Raw genomic sequence first — 20692 nt, forward strand, 5'->3', positions numbered from 1 at the left:
GCAGATCCTCAAGCCCTGACGGTCCAAGACTAGCCTTCCCACAGAGGACGGAGGAAGGCCGTGGGGCCTCCCCCTCACCTCTGGGGAGGCCACCAGTTCTGGACCCACAAATGCCAGAAATGAACATGCTGGGGAGGGGATAACCCACATATGTCCCCTCTTTAGAGGGATACTGTTGATGCACAAGCCTTTTTTAGAAGTTAGTGCTCAAAAAAGGTACACTGTCATCACAGGGCTGAGCTCAAGGAATTTAGATTGTTGCAAAGAACGTACAATGAAAAGAAGGAAAACTCCAGTGGGACCCCAATACTCCTTTCTTGCCCTCACTGAATTTACTTTTCAGACACATCTATGTGAAAATCCCAAATCAGGTGTCAAGCCCGTGGCAGCACAGGCAGTCCCTGTCCCTGCTGATTCTCATGGGATTTCCACAAGTGATTCCTCACTTTTGGTAGATGTGCCAGTTTCATCAAGCAGCTCAAAACCAGGCAACTTGTATTTTGAAGAAATGCCAGTGACATTTTCTTTCCTCCACTGCATTTTGCTTTTCGCATTTTCTTTTTTTTTTTTCATTACAGTGCAACATTTTTATGAGAACTTACATCAAAACCTGATATTCGCACATTTTTGGCCTGATGTAATACGAAGTCATAAAGAAACAATGGTCCATTACAAAAAAGCCCCAAATGGGTTTATAAAGTCTCTATTCATAAACAACACAGTGTTTTCCAGGGTCAGAACTACAGGAAGAGCTCTTTCAAAGAAGAGAGTAGGGAAAATAAGCAATTCCTTCCTGCTCTGTGACAGAAGATGTTCCCCTTCTCCCAAAACACACTGCAACATCATTAAAACATCTGGATCCTTTGGCTTTCTCTCCCCTGGCTCAGCGATGGGCACTTTTGTCAGTTTCTGATTGGGAACAGCAAGGAGCTGTCGGTGTCATGGAGCTGTTGGAGCTCCGGCAGCACCAGCTCACAGCCGGTCCTGGCTCTGCGCCGAAGCCGTCTCTGCCGGCCTCCCGGAGACCACGGCATGAAGCTGGGGAGCCCGTCCCCTTGAGCTCCACAGGTCTTCTCGGAGCCAAGCCTTTTGAGAAGCACCTACGCTGCTCAGCACCCGGAGGCAGCATCGCCCACCAGGCTTTGCGCTCATCCAATTTGGAACAGTTTACACATTGCAGCTTTTCTTTTGTGGGTCCTCCTAAGTTTCTCCTAGATTAAAAAAAAAGGCACGTTCTGATTTCTATGGTGATGGCATGACAGTGCAAGCTGATGGCAAACAGCAAGTGTCCTCGTGGCACACTCTCCATCATCCAGTGGTGCACATAGCCCTCGAATTGTCTCTGTTTTACCGTTCCCTCTACTCACTTCCCAAACTCCTGGTCTGACAACTCACTGTCCCCTGTGTAAATACACAGAATCTCCCAACTGCTCAGGTATCAGACGAGAAGTAACTCATATTTGGCCAACTAAGGCAACTTATCATCGGTGGTGTACCAAGTTTGGAGGTGTCTTCAACCACTGTCATCAAAACAGTTACCTTGTCCTAGAAATTATACCTGTAGCCTGACTTGGACTACCACTAGACTTTATTTTTGTGCCATGCATATGCACAGATACCAACGCATCCCTCTGCCCACCTGGAAATATCATTTTGGTGGCTAGCACAGACATTCTTAGATGTTTTGCTATTGCTGCAGGCCAAAAAAAGCAATTTAGGGAGCATTTATGCTAACTGGAGTGTTTTCCTTTCTATTTTTTTTTATTTCCAATTTGGAGATCTATGACAGATTTACTGCATTTCTCTGGCAGCAAAAAATGCCGTCTGTGGACTGGATTGGCCGTTGATGCCCTAAAGCAGAGAGGCGGGGGGCCCCCCCGCCAGCGCTGCGCACTGGAAGCCCCAGCTGCCACGGTGGTGGCACAGATATGGGTGAGCGTCCTCAGGACCCAAACACCGGTGGGAGACGCTGCAGGTGGAGCCAGCAAGGCGTTTTCCACCCACTCGTTCAGAGTCGGTTTGATGCCCAGTTTTTTTCAGGGTGTTTCAGATCAGGGTGAGCACGAGCCGAGGCTCCTCAGCATGTTTGCAGAACAAGCCTCAGCCTTGCCGCAATCAGGACCAGCGCAGGGGCACCAGAACCCTCTTGTCTTAATCCTGCTGCCATGGCTGTTCTATTTAAAATTGTATTTATTATCCATACCACAGCGGTACCGGGGGCAGGGGGAAACAGATTTAATTAATTAGAGATTGCAAAATCCTTAAGTAAAAGATGCTATGTAAATGCAAATTGTTATTATACATGCTTTGCAGCAAAACATGTTTACCATAGTTAAATTCAACATTTAAATCCACAGCCAAACTCCCAACAGAGTCAGGCTGTACATCATCAAAAGAGGCAGTTAATAGCCTGGGTCTTAGTGGGGTACAAGTGGCCTCGTTTGCTTTCTCAAATGCGCTTGTTCTTTTTTAATGGCTAGATAAGAATTCATAAAAATGGAAAAATTCAACAGTGTTTCAGTTAGACTCTGTCCTGTCATTAAAAATGACACTTTTGTTTTTCAGATTGGCTGCCTTTCCACAGGAGTTTATGTGGCCTTTTTTCAAGTCTTTAACGTGACAGGCCCTATTGGGAGTGACGAATAGATTATTGGAAAATGCATCTGCACTTTTATCTATTAAATGTAGAGACTAAGCTGTAAATCTAGCATTATGCTGCACTAGAAACCAGCCATCTACCAACACCAATTTGCACTTCAAAACAGTCCCACAGAAATTAAAGTATAATTTGTTGATAATGTTTAAACACTGATCAACATTTCCACGTAGAGACAGATTATATGACCAAAACATAATGGCCTCAGAAGAAGACTTTTTATTATTGCTATTACAATTAGCTAACAAAAAAATTAACACAGCATTTTTCCAGAAGAAAAAGCAATTTCAACAAAACCAAACCTTTTCTTCACTTTCTTCAAAAGTGTGTTTATTTTAGGGGGGGAAAAAAAGGAAAAAAAGGGAAGAAGGAATTGTGAAAATGTTACATTACTCTCATTTCAGAGAGTTAGAACAGGAAGTATAAATTGTTCACTTTGAAACTACTTTTCATTAAAAAAATGCAACTATTTTTTAACTTGAAATCAAAATAATTGAAATCCTTTCATTCAGCCAGTGAAAGCACAGCTGTAAAACTGTCACTTACCAATATTTCAGCAAACATCAGCTGGATAATGATTCCCTCCAGGACCTTCATGCGACCCTCCTTCCTCTCCGCAGGGCAGGTCCATCCTACCCATGCAGGTCTAGATTAAGCTAAGTGCTCCTCGTTCCCTCAATAGTCACTGGAAAGAAACAGGCACCCTCTGATGAGGATCCCTAACTCTACATCCAAAAATTCATGGGATAAGTCACCTTCTGCAGGCGCTTTCTCCTTTCCACCTGGAGATATTGCCACAGGGATGACCAGCCACTGACCTCCAAAATGGTGAGAAATCAGTGAAGAGAGTCCACTACTACGTCATTCTTAAAATGCAAAGTAGCAAATGCTTTTAAGGGACAAATAGTGTTTCCTAATGAAACCAGGTTCTTTCACTGCGGTCGGCAAGACTGGGGGTTAGACCTAAATTCACAACAATAAACAAACTACAACTGCAGAATCAACTAGACAGAAGATTTTTTGATTGATTTTTTTTTTTACTACAGCAATATACAAATTAAAATAAACGTCCTCTTCGCCCCCCAGGAATCACCAATGGCAGATTTCACAATGCATTTCCCAGCATTATTAAGGCACTTTTGGACTTCACATTAGTGAAATATTGATCCTGTACCATATTTTTGCATCTCTAAAATAATAGTTGTCTTCACTGTGAACATCAGGTGTGCAAGAAAGAGTGAAGAGTCCTATTTCACTAGGTATCCCTCAAAGGCATGTATTGGCAGCTTTATTTCTGCTTCTAAGCTTCACGTTATTGTTTCTATTGGACACAAAGAATATTTAGTTGTCTGAGATCATCATCAAAAATGGTCCATAAAAGGCAGATCAAATAAGGCTTAGGCCAAAAGAGAAGCAGCCCTTTCTTGGCTCCTTTCAGCACCAGTTCCAGAGAGCATAGCAGTGCTGAAGAAAGAGCACTGTTTATCAGCTAAACTTCTGTCTTCGGCTTGGCAATAGCAAAGAGAAGGTAAAACCTGGAAAGGGGCGGTGACTTGGTTCTGATGTGGGACGAGCACTCAGGATCCAGCCAAGACACGGCAGAGGAGGGCGGCGTTTCCTTCAGGGTCCAGCCAGACCTTCACCAAAGGGTTCAGCCCATGACCATTTTCCACCTTACCTATCCACATTGATTGAATACCCTACCTAGACGTACACACCTCACCACACCCCACTCCTGCAGCTTCTTACTAAGACTTAACTCTTGATTCCTCTGGTGTACCCCTAAGATACCTAATCTCCAAAGCCATAAAAAGAAATAGGCCAAATTCCAAGCTGCTTAGACTGCCCTGATGTCCCCTCTTCTCCTGACACTCTCCCAGCCATTCCCAGAGGGACACAGCCCTTACAGTGTTCCTCAGAGAGCTTCAGTCAGGTCAAGAATCCCAGGGAAAGCTTTTTAGAGCTTTTATCTTTGCTGGGTGGGTAGAAAGCCAGAGATGAGGAAGGATAGAAAAAAGGAAAAAGGCAAAAAAAAACCCAAAACAAAAAAAATGAAACAAGGGAAAGCAAAACATCATCTTTTCTTCCATGTTTTGTGGTATCTAAAGGATGTTCCTTTAAACACATGTACAGACAGAGCAAAATAAATGGATGAGAAAGCTTCCTCACCCACGTACTCCACTTTCAGGCGCATCCCAGTACAGGCAGACCCTCAGAAGGTACCAGTGGTCCTAGCTGCATGAACTGCAGACTGTCCTAGAGCCACCCTGGGCACAATCCCACCAAGAGACAATGACACACAGCTCCTACCTTGCAATATGGAAACACTGTGCCTACCACAGAAACACAGAGTAGCTGAGGTTGGAAAGCAACTCTCGAGTTCAGCTAGTCCAACTCTCTTGCTCATAGCATAGTCACCTAAAGCAGGCTGCCCAGGACCATGTCAAATGGTTTTTGAACAGCTCCAAGGACAGACACTCCATAGCTTCTCTGAGCAACCTGTGCCAGCATTTGACCACCCTAATGGCAGGAGCTTCCCGTGTTTCAGTTTGTGCCCGTGGCCTCCTGCCCAGTCACTGGGCACCACCAAGAAGAGTCTGCTTCCATTTGCTTTGCTCGCCCTCCATCAAGTATCGATGCACACAGGGGAAGGCTCCCTCTGCGAGCCTCCCCTTCGCAAGTGCAAACACTCCCAGCTCTCGCAGGGCACACCATCACCACTTCTAAACACGCACACAGAGTTTCTGCCCCCCTTCTCTGCATCCTTCTGCACAAACTGCTGCGTCTGCTGTCTGCTCCCGCTCTTGCTCTCTGTTAGGTGCACTCTGGTCCTGTCGCTTGCACAGGATCCCTCTTCAGCATCAGCTCAAAAAGTGCTTGACCCTCACTAATCAGGAGCCAGCTGGAGACCGAAGCTCAAAGCACCCTTTGATCAGGATTATTGTGATCAAGTGTATTATAAGACCCCCTAATTTGGGTAATGCAAAAAGCAGATGTCTAGTCCAAACTCAGAGCTTGAGCTCTAGCCTATGAGAGAGGAAGGCATCTCCAGACTCCTCCACCCACAGGCTGGTGTCTAGGGTTGCTCAGATGAATCCTCCATCCATAGGTTGAGAAGGATCTGTTGCCGTTCTTCTGGAGGTGACCTGCATCCTACATGCCACTTGTTTTCTTGTTAAAAAAACCAAGAAGTCCTTTCAGATTGCATTGAGCTAAATGCTAAATATTATCAGTGTTTAGTCCTGGCAAGAGATCAGCCTGGGATTTTAGGGAAGCAGTTCTCTTCCTCCTTTTGAAGGCATCAGAATCCATGCTGGCTGCAAACACTGAACTGCTCAGGGATGATCCATTTTTGACAAGGTTTCCAGCCCAACTGCAGTGGCACCATCTCGTGCCTAGCTTCAGAAGTGACCAACAATATCTGCCATTCAACCTGGTGAAACAGGGGCTCATAAATCGCAGTCACAGCATGACGGGATGAACGAAGCAGGATGAAGAGTCAGGAAACAGATTTCTCCTATGAGAGTGAGCACTCCTAAGCAAAAACACACTGAGAGGTCAGCTGAGAACTGTATGTTACAGCAGAACAGTAGCAAGAAACAGCTCGTCTTTTGACATGTATTTATCCCATTTTAGCATTTTTGTTTCCTAACTACAAAAATTTGACAAAATATGCAGGAATATGGAAGGTTAAACCTATCCCTGTTTCCTGCATTAGCCACAGACCTGTGCCACCTATGAAGAAATAATTACCTGGCATAGTACACTACATATAACGTGCTGGATGCATCTACACTAAGGAAAAAGTCAAGCTGATCTTTCCAAGAGTGGAGGAGTCTGCTCAGACAGGTGCATCTGCTCCACTCGCTCTACGTTCAGTTCAGCCCGAAGTCTGGGATCAGTTATGTCTGGTCGCTGAGTCCAGCAATGCAAGCCAGAGCAGGTAACTACAATGACAGCCATTGAGAATATCTCTCCTTCCCCATTCCTCCAGATGACAAACTGACTCTGCTCCTGGTTTTGTTCTGTTTCTTCTCGCCTTTTTGATGTGCACACAAAATGTGCAGGAAAGCCAATGCATTTGGCTCTACGGGACCATTGTCTCCAAGACTGACCCCAAGAAAGAGCACATAAAGTAACACTCCTTCCATGGTGTGGTTACAAGGTTGAATGTGGAGGATAAGGAATAACCTGCCCGTATTTGGCAGAGTCTCAGTCTCTCCCTGCACAGGTGCGTAAGCTGCGAAATGCACTGCAGCCTGTACTGCATCAGTACAGCTCCAACAGAACACACTCATCAGGCTGGAAGCCCTGGCAGCGACCTGGCAGAGCAGGTGAGCAAAGGGAGGCAAGCTGCGATGGAGATGTCCTGGCATGGGAGAAGACCAGGCTCCCACATTCCAACATCTGCCAGAGGCACAAAACCAAAGCCCACCACCAATGCTTTGCTCTGTGCTGCTTCTTTTAACGGAGCGATACAGAGTTCAGGTCAGATCCCACTACAGTGAAACGCACTTCTCTGGCTCTGGGTGAGGCTGGCGACGGTCACTCCTGGCTCTGCTAATGCAAACTGACTCCGCAGCCGGCTGCAGCCAGGGCTGCCCGCAGGTTTCTCCATCTGCCCTCGGCGCCGTATTGGAGAGCCACGTGAAGGTGTCAATTTAGCACGACTTTGTCCTCTCAAAGTGATACCGACCACGCTGAAATCAGCAAGCCAGAGCAGGGAAAATGCATCTGCAGGTAATTAGTAACAATCACGGGCTGCTTGGAAACTGCTGACTACAGCAGTAACGAGCTGGGCACATGTCATTGGCTTGTAAATGGAGAGAGCACTTATGGACCGTGGCAGCAAGCAGTAAGGGTAGGGTTTTTTTTAAACTTAATATTTAATGTGGCATAAAAGCGATGGAGAAAAATCGAGTGGTTCTCTAATCAGAGCTTTGACTGGTGGTCCATAACACAATGGCGTTGGCAGACGAAGCAGTACTGAGAACCGTCACTAAATTTTTCCTTAGACATATTCTACAGCAAGTGCTGGCATGAATGTCAATGTTTAAGCAATCCCTTCATCTTCAAAAGGTATCCCAAATGTTTTGATCTACCAGCTTGCTAAGAAATAGAAATCTTACATTTTCTACCAACAGATCACAGGGGATCTTTTGCATCCCAACCGTCAGTACTGCTTTGCTGCCCACACCACAGCCCGGCAACAAGAACAATGAAAGACTGTGATCGTGATTCACTTAGGACCTCTGTTCTCAGCTTTATTTGCATTAAATTCTTTTACCATCTGACTTACAGACTTAAGACTCACAAAATGAACTAGACTTAGGTCTCTTCACAAATGGCAGCCCAGAAAGTCTCCAGACTTTCTCATAAAAACTGATTAAGCTTGAACGGCAGATACCAGCTATCAAAAGGACATTAGTGTTCTCAGCTCAAACCCCCGTATGTCATATTTCAAGTTCTTTGCCCCCAGAAATGTGGCTTTTCAGCCCTACACCCACCAATAGCCCCACTCTCTGTGGAAGTGTCATACAATCACACGTTCACACCTCTGCTTTACACACACTAGAAGAGTTCCTGATACAAACAACATTTCCCACCAACAGACTCTTCTGAATACTACAGCTCGCTTGCCAGTGTTTTAAGCAGCTCTCGGTCTCATGACAGTGAGGATGTTACAAAAGTGTTTATAATCTGGAATGTCAACTGAGAAGTGAGGTCAACCTCTCAAGCCATTAGCACCACCAGACACAGACTTCGGACATTTTGTGGAGCTTTATCCAGGCACCCCTCACTTTTACAGCTGAAAACATACTAGCCAGCATGACCAAAACAAGTTGGCCCCCAAGGCTTTCAGTCTCCTGCTCTCAGTTTGCTTGGACACATCACAGGACAGACTGTCTGGAGCAAGGAAGAGTGGAAACACTCAAAAAACAGTGAAGAAATTAAAAGCAACCCAACTTTCTGAATCTCAAGAGAAGACTGGAGGTCAGGTTGGCCATTCCTCCTCCAACGAGGAGCAGTTCGCAGGAGAAATGCCATCACGGATCTGTGAGGCTCGGGCTCTTGCCTGCTGGACAAGGGGCTGAGGTCCAGGACCTGGCTCTGGCAGGACTTCTCTTGCGAGTCAGTTCCTGACCACCAAAGCGGGGCTGATAGAAAGCTAACTTTCTTCCAGGTGTTGCCTGCCTTATCTACCACCTACCCCCAACCACTCACCCCAGCCCCAGCTTAGGAACACTAAACCACTGAATTTTACCACAGCTTTGGTCAGACCACAGGCAACAAAAAAGTTCCCAGAAGGCAGACTACGTGATGTGTTAGCAAATGTTTGCTGGAGCTCTCTTCTCATAACCACTGTTGTGTATCATTGTCCAGCTCCTCCTAATTTTCAGTGGTATCTACTACAGATGAAAGGCCAGTAGCAATATGCAGGTTTTGGTTACAAGTGAAAAAGGGTCCATAAATATGTCTCCTCTTCTGAATCCCCTGTCCCACCAAGGAAATGGGGTGGGAAAAGAGGCATGACTGAAAAAATGAGTTAAATCTTGGGAGAAAATGGAGAAGTCTGTCTAGAGCTATGGTGAGAAGTGCACCAAGTGCGCCATAACTTACATGCCTTGCACATTACAAAGTACGGCTCGCTGCTTAAATCTTCCTGCCCCCGATGGTCTGCAAGTCCCCTCAGCTCATTAGCAAAGCCTCGGGGCAGAGAGGACGACTCAGTTATATCATATATGCCCAGGGCTATATGGCCCAGATCGTGCTGGAGGCTCCTGGGCGCTCCCAGAGCATGAGCAGCACAAAATAGTTGCTACAGGTATTACGAAAGGAAAAGGGAGGATAACCGTCAGAAAACCTTCTCCAAAAATGTATCAAAAGGCATAGATTTTAAAAGGGTTTTGATATGCTCGTGTAAATCTAAGTTTTATGAATGCAGGTGTTAGAAAAATCTACAGCGATATCAAAGTAAAGATATAAATACCTACTGCCTTGTAAAACGTGTTCTGTTATAGCTCTCACCCTGTCACATTTAAGACCAATGGCAGGTTTTATCTAGGTTTGCTTCTCTTATATAAAGCCTGCTCCTCATTTTTGATGAGAACTAGTAAATTTAACATTTGGAACTTTTGCTCAGCTGTAGATTGTCACAGGGAGAACCCACGCGAAATCCATATCGAGCTCTGCAGCACCATTTCTGTAGTCAGTTTTGCTCTAACAAATGTGATCAGTCAGCTCACCAAACTCTAAGGAAATAGTAACGTAAGAAGCACGAGAAGTGCTTAAACCAGCGTAAAAGAACAAGCTTTGCTGATGCATCAAATAAAAAACCAGCTTTTGGCTGTACCTGATTTTGGCCAGGTGCAGATCTTGGACAGGCAGTTCCTTAGAAGAAGACAGAAGCGAGAAAGCACTCAGCTTCTCTATCATCTTGCCTTCCTAACTTTCACTCCTTGGTAATGCAGCTCAGTAATTTCCTGCTATTTTGCCTCCCCCTCAAGACGCGGCTCCCATCAGTTCCCATTCCGCACTGTAAGCTGTGGCTGCTCCTGGTTGGGAGAGCCCCAGACAGCGACGCTCACAGCACCCGCTCGCCGGTCCGAGGTGCTGCCGGGCTGCACTCATCAGCAGAGCACAAGTGCCTCTAACAGGGCACCAGGGTTGTCACGGGGGCATGGACTCGGATGAGCAAGAGACAAACACCCAGAAGATGAACAAAGGGCAACAGGACACCCATGATGTGCCGACGCAGCCTGGGTCTTTTGCAATGAGCAGCACCTCAGGCTTCAAAGAAAGACGCAGGGAGCTGTGTAGCGAACAATTACAGAATAATTCGCCTTTGGAGATATTTCTTTTCAACTTTCATAGGCTGTACAGATGGCTTATGACCCCAAACATGACAGTTCATGTTCCTTCTTATATATATATAAAAAACTCTCTCTATATATATATATGTATGCCTTCTCTCCCTACCTGCTATAAGCCACAAATACCAAAAAATCCCTCTTTCCGTCCATCCATCCAGCCCTAGACACCTTTCTTATCTATGAGTCTACCTCTCAAACTACCCATTACCTGACAGCTATTTCAAGAAATCTCTTTCCTCCCACTTCGAGGATTTCCTTACAGTTCACGTAACTCTCTAATTTCATTTCAACGCTCCTAAACTTTTGGCAAGAAGAGCCAAAGACTGATGCTATATTGGATTAAAACAATTTTGTAACAACATTTGTTTTCAAAACCGCTCTCCTGCTAGATGAGGTTGTAGCACTTTCACGATATGATAATACTATACTAAAAAATGTATCACCTTCCCTTTTAGCAACAAAATAAACAAGTAAATCCAATCTTTGGCAAAACAGAGAAAATCCAATGATGAAATCCGCACAGGTTAGACACAAGGACAGAAGTAACACGCAGAGGTAACACACATAGGAAACATAGAGCCTTAAATCCTAAAATCCCTTTTTTCTGATTCCCACAATTCCTTTGGGACACAGTTTCATCATTTTCTTGCCATTTGGGCAATCTCCTTCCAAGTGATGTGGTCAGTCCCAAATAACTAGGTGACCAAAGCATTTATCAAATTCTAGCTGTTCCTTAGCTCTCACCCTATGCCTGCTAAACAAATGCAGGTCATGCTGCATTCCTTGAACAAACAAGCTTTGCTTTTCATTTCAATGCTCAGCCTTAGTGCACAATTACAATTCCAGAAATGGTATAAAACACAAGCATTTGTAAGAATCAAAAGCATCCAAAATTCAGGCTATTTTGAACTGTCATAAAAACCCCATCCAGTCAAATATGCTAGGCGCCTTTATGAAAAACAAGCAACAAAGCCCAAAGGCAGAGGCAAGCATTCTGCTTTTCTGTTAAATCTTGGTATTCAGGATGCAGGCTTGGGGTGGAGGGGCATATCCCGTCCTGGACAAGAGGGATGGATGCTTCGTCTCTTGGCTCCAAGCAAACACTACTGATTTATACAAGCCATGCACCTGACTTTCAACAAAGCTGCTATGAAATGGCAGTTAAAAAGAGTCTTTTTGAGTAAATGACTCCACATCTGACACAACTCATCCATAAAGGGCATCACCCTGCAATGTGCGCATGCACACACACACACTTCACACCACTTATCGGCGTTGGAAAATTGCTTACCTGTGACAATAGGATATGACTGAGGCCCGGGAACGCTCGCTCCCAAATCTGCAGAAGTAGGGCTGGTTATATTGGCCTTCATGTCGTCTAATCCACCAGTTAACGATGCCATGGCTGAGTATTCAGTTGCCTGGAAAAAGAAACAGAAGGCATTTTAGCGATAATAAATGTACTATTCAAGAGCTTTTGCCTGTATGACAAAAAGTAGACGCAATACAGAACTCAAAAATCCTTTGTTCAGTCAGTTTTAAAGGCAATACCCGTATACATGGGGCTGTTAAGCATTCAAAATGCTCCATAAGTGGGTCTGTGCTTATCACCAGTATTCTCGGAGAACACCAAAATGGGCTTTCTTTATAAAACCAAAGCCAAACTCATCAATATGTAACAAGGATTTCCTTAAAGAGGAAAATTTTGTAGAGTAACTGGGGGCTGTAACTGCTGAGTGCAAGTTACTTGCTTGTTAGCAAAAAATGTTTGTGCCAGTTAACCTGAACTCTCCTTATTTCTGTGGTGGCACTTGAAGAGACACACACTAACGAGCAGGCGGGAATGGGGTGTCCCGTTTCCCCCCTTGTCTTGGGAATGCTGCATTTCCTCATCATCTCACAAGACATAAAGTGCACATAAATAAAAATGTTTGCTTAATGGATGGATTTGCAGCCAACTCTTTCTAAATCCAAATTATTTAAAAATAAATCACCTGACTGTTGTAAGGATGCTCTCTCATCTCACGGGAATTTTTTTATCTCATTAGCTGAAGCTACGGTAAATGAGCACAAGTCCTCAGAAATCAGATTGTTTCTGTCCTGTAGCCCTGTAAAAGTCCATGTAGCTACGGCAGTCTACAGCAGGTGAGGCCAATCCATACATCCAGATGGACTTCCATGTACATGGCAGAAAGCTTATCTTCATTTGCCTTTTTCCATGATTTCTTATTGTCAGGATCATTCACACAAAACTGGGAAGTTTCCTTTCAAAGTTCTCCCTTCCCTGTTGCTATCTGCACTTCAAGTTTTAATCCCTTATTTGTGAGATCGTAACCGTGCCCATAACAACTGGAAGATGACGACTTCAAGTGAAGAACAGCAATAGGAACAGATAAACTGAACAACAATGACCCTGAGGCTGATCCCTGCTGTATTTCTGCAGACTAAGCCAATGCAGAAGCTGTGCAGAGCTGAAGCAATGTAGGGCAACCCAGGACCCCAAGATTTTTTTGAGTGACCAAATCAAAAAGTTAACTTTTTTTTTTTAAGGAAACAAGAGCTGACCTGAGTGAACACGTCTTTCTCCCTCTTGCAAGTTTCTTGGAACCCGGCACACAATCTGGTATTTGGCACGAGCTCAGCACTTCGGGTCAGATATATCTGTTTGTGTCTCTGTTGCTCAGTTCTCACTCAAACAGAAGTTAATTTACATGGATAACCCCGTATTAGCAGGTTTGTGTTAATACACGTTTCTTCTGAGGATGCAATCTGCGTGAGGCACGAGTACACCCTGTCACCTTGAAGGATCCCCCATACAAACCTCTTGCAGATGAGCGGGTCAAATACATTCTTCCAGTGACCAGCTGCTGGCAACTCCGTCCCTTCACCCGGCCCTTCACGAATCAGCACTACAGAGTCCTCTGGACCGAAGGCTTCTCAGCAATGACCTGTCTTCTATGCTCCTCCCTAACCTTTGCATTAAACTTAGCCCTTTCAGCTTATTCCTCCTCCGACACCCTCTGTGCCCTCACGTTTCCCTTGCCTTCACACAACCAGCCCCTTTCTTCTACCACCACTGCCTCAAAGACGTGCACCTCTGCTTCAGCCCCACTTCTGCACCTTGGGGAGGACAGCCCCTGGAGCATCCCTCCTCTGCAGAGGATGCCAGTGATGGTCCCAGCCTTTCTCCTTCCTACAAGTGCAGCCAAAGCTCCTTCTTCTCATTCCGCATCCTACCAAGGTGCATTTTTCAGCCTCCCCACACCACTCCACACTGTCCTACGTCTGCAACCCCACCTTCCCCCTGCGCTGGGTACATGTATATGCGGCAGCACCGCTGGGTTTTTTCACTCCCCAAAGCCCTGATCTGACAAGACACTGGAGGAACAACAGCACGGCTGTAGCCCTGCAGAGACATCCCGGGCAGCTGGCGATGCACGAGTGGCATGGCATGGGTCGGCAGCGCAGCAGAGCAAAAAGCTGTCCTTGTGCACTGCTGTTTGGTATTTCTGATGTCTGGAGAAGAGCACACACCACTCCCTGGGGAAGAACGCCTTATTTCACCCCTGTTGCTCTAAGAAAGCCATAATCGCACCGTATCCAGACTAGAAAATCTCTTTGTATCTTCCCGTGGCACACCGATCCACCGGTCCCTACGGGCAGGGTGTGAACGTGGCTTCCAGCTTACAAAGGGGGAGCTGGCCACTTGTAGTTTGGAGGAAGCATCCAGCTGTGCCACAGGCTGGGTCACACGCCGGGCTGGGGCAGAGGGCGCACATCCAAACCCCACTGCCAAAAGCAGCTTTTGGGGCTGCCGCTCCTCGCACAAACCCAACCGGGACCAGTCTGAGCCCCTGCCTGCAAACCCCAGACATGGGAGTCCAGAGCAGGCTGCAGATGTTGAAACACCACAGCCTGCTCCCCTTCTGGGGTCCAAGGAACTGACCTAGGAGGAAGCAGGACCAGGTCTCACCTCTTAACTGTAACAATCTGGAAGCACCACGTCAACGAACCGCAAGCTTGGCCCTTCAAGCTCGGAGGGATTGACCAGTTTCAGTGTCAGAAGCAAGCAGCTATCAGGGTGTAGCACAGCCCACCGGGGACCAAGACGGTGGTACCCCGTGCTCATTCATGTCACCCCGCTGCAGGGAGATAGAGTGATGTGCAGCGGCATGGCCCTCCTGCAGGCAGCACTGCCCCATCTCACCAGCCTGCAGCAGCATGGCCCCAAACCACAGAACCACTTCTGCGGACCAGAGGGACTGGAAGCATTACGGCTGCCCAGCACAGTGTGGAGGGAGAGCCCACAGCCGGGAGGAACTGCTGCAGGGCTCCAGGCGACGGGGGCATCAGAAATGGAGATTTGGGGTCCCTCTCCGCTTTTGGTCTTCGTAGCTTGCTGCAGACAGGAGCTGCATCTCTTTTGTGATGGCCCAGCAACTTTTCCCAGAGGAAAGTATAGTAGGATTTTCAGGGATTTTCCAGACGCTTCCCTGTTCCCATGGCAAAACTGTGCCCACATCCCTCCTCCAAGCCACCAGCAATTGGCCACCAGCAGCAGCACCAACCATGCACCGACCACCATCACTGCTCCCAGCACGCAGGCGGAGCAAGCCTGGGCTGAGGGGCAGCCTCGGCAGCCGCCGACACTCCACCTCCTCACACAGTCCGGGTAGAGGAGTGAGCCCCCATGTCACACCCGCCTCTGCGGTCACAGCTCCCACTGCAAAGCAGCGGGGAAACGGCCAGGGCCAGCACCAGGCTGGTGCTGAAAGCGGCAGTGAAATACTGCACAGCCAAGAGACGGGACCGCACCAGGCTATGGCCGGCGCTTGGCTGTGAGCAGAGAAGAAAATGTACCGCTGCCAACGGTGAGGTGCTGCAGGGAGGCAAGGGTCAGCAGAAGGCATATTCTGGCCCCCAAGGAGCGGGGAGCCGGGGGTGCAGAGCAGAAGAACCTCCACCCCTGAACTGACCAGCAGGTGCTGTCTACAGCCCTCCTCACCCCCGTGCAGTGGCTGGAGGATCACAGCACGCCCTGAAGAAGCAGCGAGCCTCGCTGGTGGCTCAGGGGCACTCACGAGGGGCACAGTGGCGTCCCCTCTTCCCACTCCACCCAGGCAGAGCTTGTCCTTCCAGACACCCTGTCCGGAGATGAGAGGAAACCCCGTGGGGAGGCAGCACTCATGGAGCAGGCCATCACCTTGCGGCCCCATTGAGACCCTCCTGCCGACCCTCCCCAGGAGCCTCTCCAGCTGCTCGGGGGAGGGCAGCAGAAGAGGTCTCAGATTTGGCTCCTCCACCGGTGAGCTGGCACCGCTGCCAGCAAGGAGCAGCCTGGGATGGCCAGGCACAGCCAGGGGTCCCTCTCCGCGCAGCGAGAAGCCCGACCTGCTGCTCGGTAGGTGAAAAAGCAAGAGTCGGGTGTTCAGTACCCTAGAAATTACCTGAAAAATGACTGCCTGCGGTTGTACCACGCACTGTCTCATCAGCATGGAGCACCACTGCCATAGCATGGAGGAGAGAAAACACAGACACATGAAATGAGGAATATAAAAGAGAAGGACAAACCGAAAGGAGGGGCAAGACAGGGTCTCGTGTGCTTTCCCTGCCCCATCCCACTTGGCTTGGGTGGACGGGACCTGGGTGCCTGGCAGGGGGCTGGGGCTGGGCCCCCCCAGCAGGCACAGCACCCAGCGGGGGAGCAGCCGGGGTGGGGACGAGAGGGGTGGTCTCTGTGTGCCCATGGGCAGCAGCACACCCCCTCTCACAGGCAGCGGGGTCTGTGTGGTCCTTCCCCTGACAGCCTTCGCTGCAAAGTGGAAACAGGAAGGTTTCTACGCTGGCAGAAGTTTCACATTCACCTCCACTGCAAAAGCTTTATCTCTGAATATTAACCCCTGGGGCAGGGGAGGTGATGGGCAGATGGAAGGAAAAAGGGTGCAGGAGTGTTTCGGTACCGTTTTCAAACAATTTACGTAGTGTGGCGGGAGGCAGGCTCTGCCGTCTCCTGCTGCACTACACTGAATTGACAAGACAGCCCATCACCGGCTTCACCCTGTGCTTTTCCTAGCAAAGATTCCTGAACGTAACCCACCTAAAGGTCCACCCACCCTACACGTACAGCAATTTTCTCTTTGAGATTTATCTGGAATTTTATCCCAAAGTGGCAGGCAAAGATGGACGTACAGTGGGGAACAAGACCGCTCCCTAAAACAGCCTGGTTCTGGGGTGCCGGCGTGGGAAACTCAGGGAGGTCCCACGGGCTGGGATGAGCCCTGTGGCAGCACTGCAACCCGGGCGGTGTGAGACAAATGCATCCCTGTCCCGCCCCATCCCTTTTCCGGGGTGCAGACCCCACACCCCTCTCGAGAGACCTCACCAAGAAATGACAGAAAAGAGGCGTCTGCTGCGTGGGGCAAGCGGCCATTGAAATGCGCCAGCTGGCGCCCGGTGGGACTTGCACATGTTGCTTTTTGCATCTGCTCCGTTTTTCAAATCACGCCTGCAAAACACCACGCAGGCATGAAGCGACGCCTCTCGCGCCCTCCTGCTGCAGGCATGGCCGCCCCCGGACCCACGGCGCTGCTCGGGATGCAGCAGCAGCAGCAGCAGCAGTGAGACAGGGGCTTGGACCATCAGAGCAACGTGCCAACTTGGGGCTTTGGGACTTGGTCTGCTCCTGCACGGACTGCGTGCGCTGCCGTCCCTTCCGACAGAAACAGTGCACAGAGCGCCTTCACTGCCAAAAACAACGCTTCTCCGCTTTTAAGCCAGAGAGACATTAATCTTAGGTCTCCAAAAGGCGCAGTGTTGTCCCCCAGGTCACGACCACCAAACCCCCTGCTCAGCCCTCATGGCAGCAGCAAGCCAGAGCTCACACTTAGTATCTCCAAGTCATCGCGTCGCAATACTTTAAAATTAATAAGTAAAGGTAGAAGTGGCGCATACCAGGCAGGCTGTCCACGGACACCCCCACCTCAGCCTGACAAAGGGAAGAAATTTGTAACATTAGATATGGTTCGGAGAGCTTAATCCAAAGCAGCTCTAATTAATCTCCCCAGGCTTTCAGAAGCCCAGTGCCACTCTCAGCTGCACGGGCACCAGTGCTGCTCCGCCTGAAATTTTATGGGAATGGAAAATCCATCCTAACGCTCTCCTCCTCAGCTGCCTCGGATCCGGACGGGAAAGGCATCCGAAAACCTATATATCAAAGCCACCCACCAGCCACCCCTCCATTTCATAATTCACATGACATTCCCTGCGCTGCCCACCACAGCCACCGAAACCAATTCTGCTTTGGAGTAAAAGCTATTTACACAGCTCATGGGGGCCGAACCCCAGTTTCTCTTTGTTTTCAGCAACATTGGGCTCTTTGCTGTCTCACGGGGCATGGAAGTTTGATTTCAGTGGTACAACCTTTTTCCCTCAGTTTAAATTGAGTATTTCTGAATCTCCCTTTCACAAAACATATATATTTTTAAAAAATTAACAGCTGTCCTTCATTTTAGCCCAAATCCAATTAGGATTGTGCACATCCCCAGAGATTCCTCTGAAGATAGTGGGAATTATCTAGTGTACCCTGCCATGAACACATTTACCCTCATACGCCAGAATAACTGACCTGTTTTTGACCCAATCTTCAGATTATTTGTATGTAGGAAATGACATGCTACATTTTACATTTCCACGGTGCAATCCATAAGCGGACGCAGCCGTTCTCAGATTTTCCAAAGGGACCCCCAAATCCAATCTAAATGCCTAGAATTTACCTGTTGTTTTTCTTTTATACATATAAATAGCTGCATTTCCATTCGCTCTTTGTTTCTCATTTTCATTTTGTTCTAATATCTGTATGTAAATGTCTGAAAATAGCATCTGTAATTGAAGATTATGAAGTATAGCCAGCTCCTGACAGGCTGCTAAGGAAGATGGATTATCCTCATTTTTCTGTAAATTTTGTCAATTTTGGAATTCATAAGCTATCAACACTGATCAAAATGTGACCGCACAGCTGTGTCAAAGCGGACGGCATGGTGGTGGTGGCGCGGCTGCCAAGGAGGACGGCTCTCCCCAGCCGCCTGGCCGGGGGCATGCGCTGTGGGAATCCTTCCTGGCTGCTCCCGGTATCTACATTCCGCCCCCCCCCACCCAAAAAAAATTTCAAATAAATAAATTGAAAGTACTCAAATTCTCTGGTGCGCCGATTCACATCACAAAGCATAATTTATTGCATGTTCTCCCTTTTTATTTATCCCTAAGTAGTAAACACGATTTCCATTCAGGGGGTTCGTTATGTTCCACTCCTACCAGACAATCACAGCACACTTGAGGCAATTGTTTAGCCTCTTCCTCTCAATTTTCCCATTACTGGGAGTAAGTACTGTTGGGACTCTTTAATAGCCCGACTGCAGCCCATATCAATAACAGATGAGGTTTAATCGTCCAACACAAAAATTATTTAGGCTCAGTAAGGACATTCAATGTCATTTGCATAATGGCATTTCTATCCTGAGCACCTAACCCATCGTGCATAAACAAGGCCCTGGGACCATAAATAATAATAAATCATGACGTCCATGCTCCTCTTGCTGTAATAGGAGCCTCTCTTTGTAGAAATTATTTACACATATGCACACACACGCACACATGTAACAGACCAGTAAATCACACCCGTGCACACACACACGCACACGCACACTCCAGCGAGGCTGCCCATGGTGAACAAAACCCCACGAAACAGCAGCACAGAAAACAGCCCACGCTTGCCACTGAAATCATCCCTTTTTTTATTATTGTTATTATTATTATTTCTTAGCCAGAGCTAGCAGAATAGATAAAAGCAAGGTCTGAATTGTGCGCGTGGTGTCTCAGCATGTGTATGGGGGGACGATGGACCCGTAAGTCTGCCAAATCCCCGCCTGGCCATCCCTCGCACCCGCAGCCCTTGAACCTCTCCCGGACAGTCTGGTGGGAAGAAAGCAAAGACCTGCAGACACTTGCGGGTGTTTTCCAGCCAAGCTTTTCACCAGCCATTGCAATCCCAGGCTGGGGCAGAGGAGGCCAGCAGACTCTCTCCCTCTGGTTTGCAAGCAGAAGCCTCCAGAGACAATCCTGATAAGGCCAGCCCAAGGGAAGTAAACGGACACATGCAGCCTGGTGAGCTAAGGCGGCTTTCCACTTTTCAGCCTCATCAGGCCAATAACAAGCGGCAGCACCGTGGCGGTGAGAGCCGACCTCTGCTTTTGCCAGGATTGGCAAGTTTCATCATCACGCATTTATCCTCAACAGCCCCTTCCTCTCTCAGTGTGAACACTGCCCTGTTTCCTCCAGGACACAAAATGAAACGACGACCCACCCCAGCTCCCACCCACCTTCGTCAGCACTGCCCAGGCTCCAGGCTCGCCAGGCGTGCTTTCACAGCCCCTGCACGGGCTCTTCCCCGTCGTTTCCATGCCACAACCTCCCAGTTCAGTCTACTGAGGAATGCAGAAATAGCACAACAAATTTTGCAGGAGCCTCCTCCCAGTGCCAGCATTGCACGACCGTCCTGACTGCTGCACCACAGCCAGCCGCAGAGGCGTCTCCTCCCCAAAAAGGCATCTCCCCCTGCCCCCCTCCAATTTCTCCTCTCCCAGCCCTCCTCTTCTCCTCCCCCCCCTGCGGCAGCCCCTCACTTGCTCCTCTCCAGCCTTTCCCATGGATTCACGCAGGGTGTTTCTCCTCTCCCCCTCCTTCCCACACTCTCCTCCCCGCGGCTCCTCTCACCCCAGCACGAACCGACCTGTCACCAGCCTCCACCGTCCCATGCGCAGCACTAAAAAAGGGGCACCCAGTTGAAATAAAGCATAACACGTCCCACCCTGATGAAAAAAGCAGTTTGCTTTTTGCAAACCCAGTACCTAATCACTTTATGCCACTCATTGTCACAAGACATTGCTAAAACACGCTGTTTCTCAGAACAGGAACTGGACGCTTTCACCCCCAACCTTAACAATTTCAGCCACAGGAGGAGGGAAAATGGACGACCCTCCATCACAGTGGCTCCACTGCTTCCAGTGAAGCACCTGGCACGGGTAAGCAGGGAAGAAAACACAACCAGTAGCACAGTAAAGCATTTACATACAGAGAAATGTGAAGCAGAAGTATGCAGGCAGACTGG

The 20692-nt window shown here is 48.2% G+C and overlaps 1 protein-coding gene across 1 annotated transcript in view; it reads right to left on the minus strand.

The window, feature by feature from the left end:
• Positions 1–20692, minus strand: part of PAX5 (paired box 5) — a 144538-nt gene that overhangs the window by 52391 nt on the left and 71455 nt on the right. The window contains exon 7 of the mRNA XM_009321278.1: positions 11822–11951. Coding sequence (XP_009319553.1) covers positions 11822–11951 — 130 coding nt within the window. The remainder of the gene's footprint in view (positions 1–11821; positions 11952–20692) is intronic.

Source organism: Pygoscelis adeliae, unplaced genomic scaffold (genome assembly GCF_000699105.1).
Source record: "Pygoscelis adeliae isolate BGI_AS28 unplaced genomic scaffold, ASM69910v1 Scaffold433, whole genome shotgun sequence".
NCBI lineage: Eukaryota > Metazoa > Chordata > Aves > Sphenisciformes > Spheniscidae > Pygoscelis > Pygoscelis adeliae.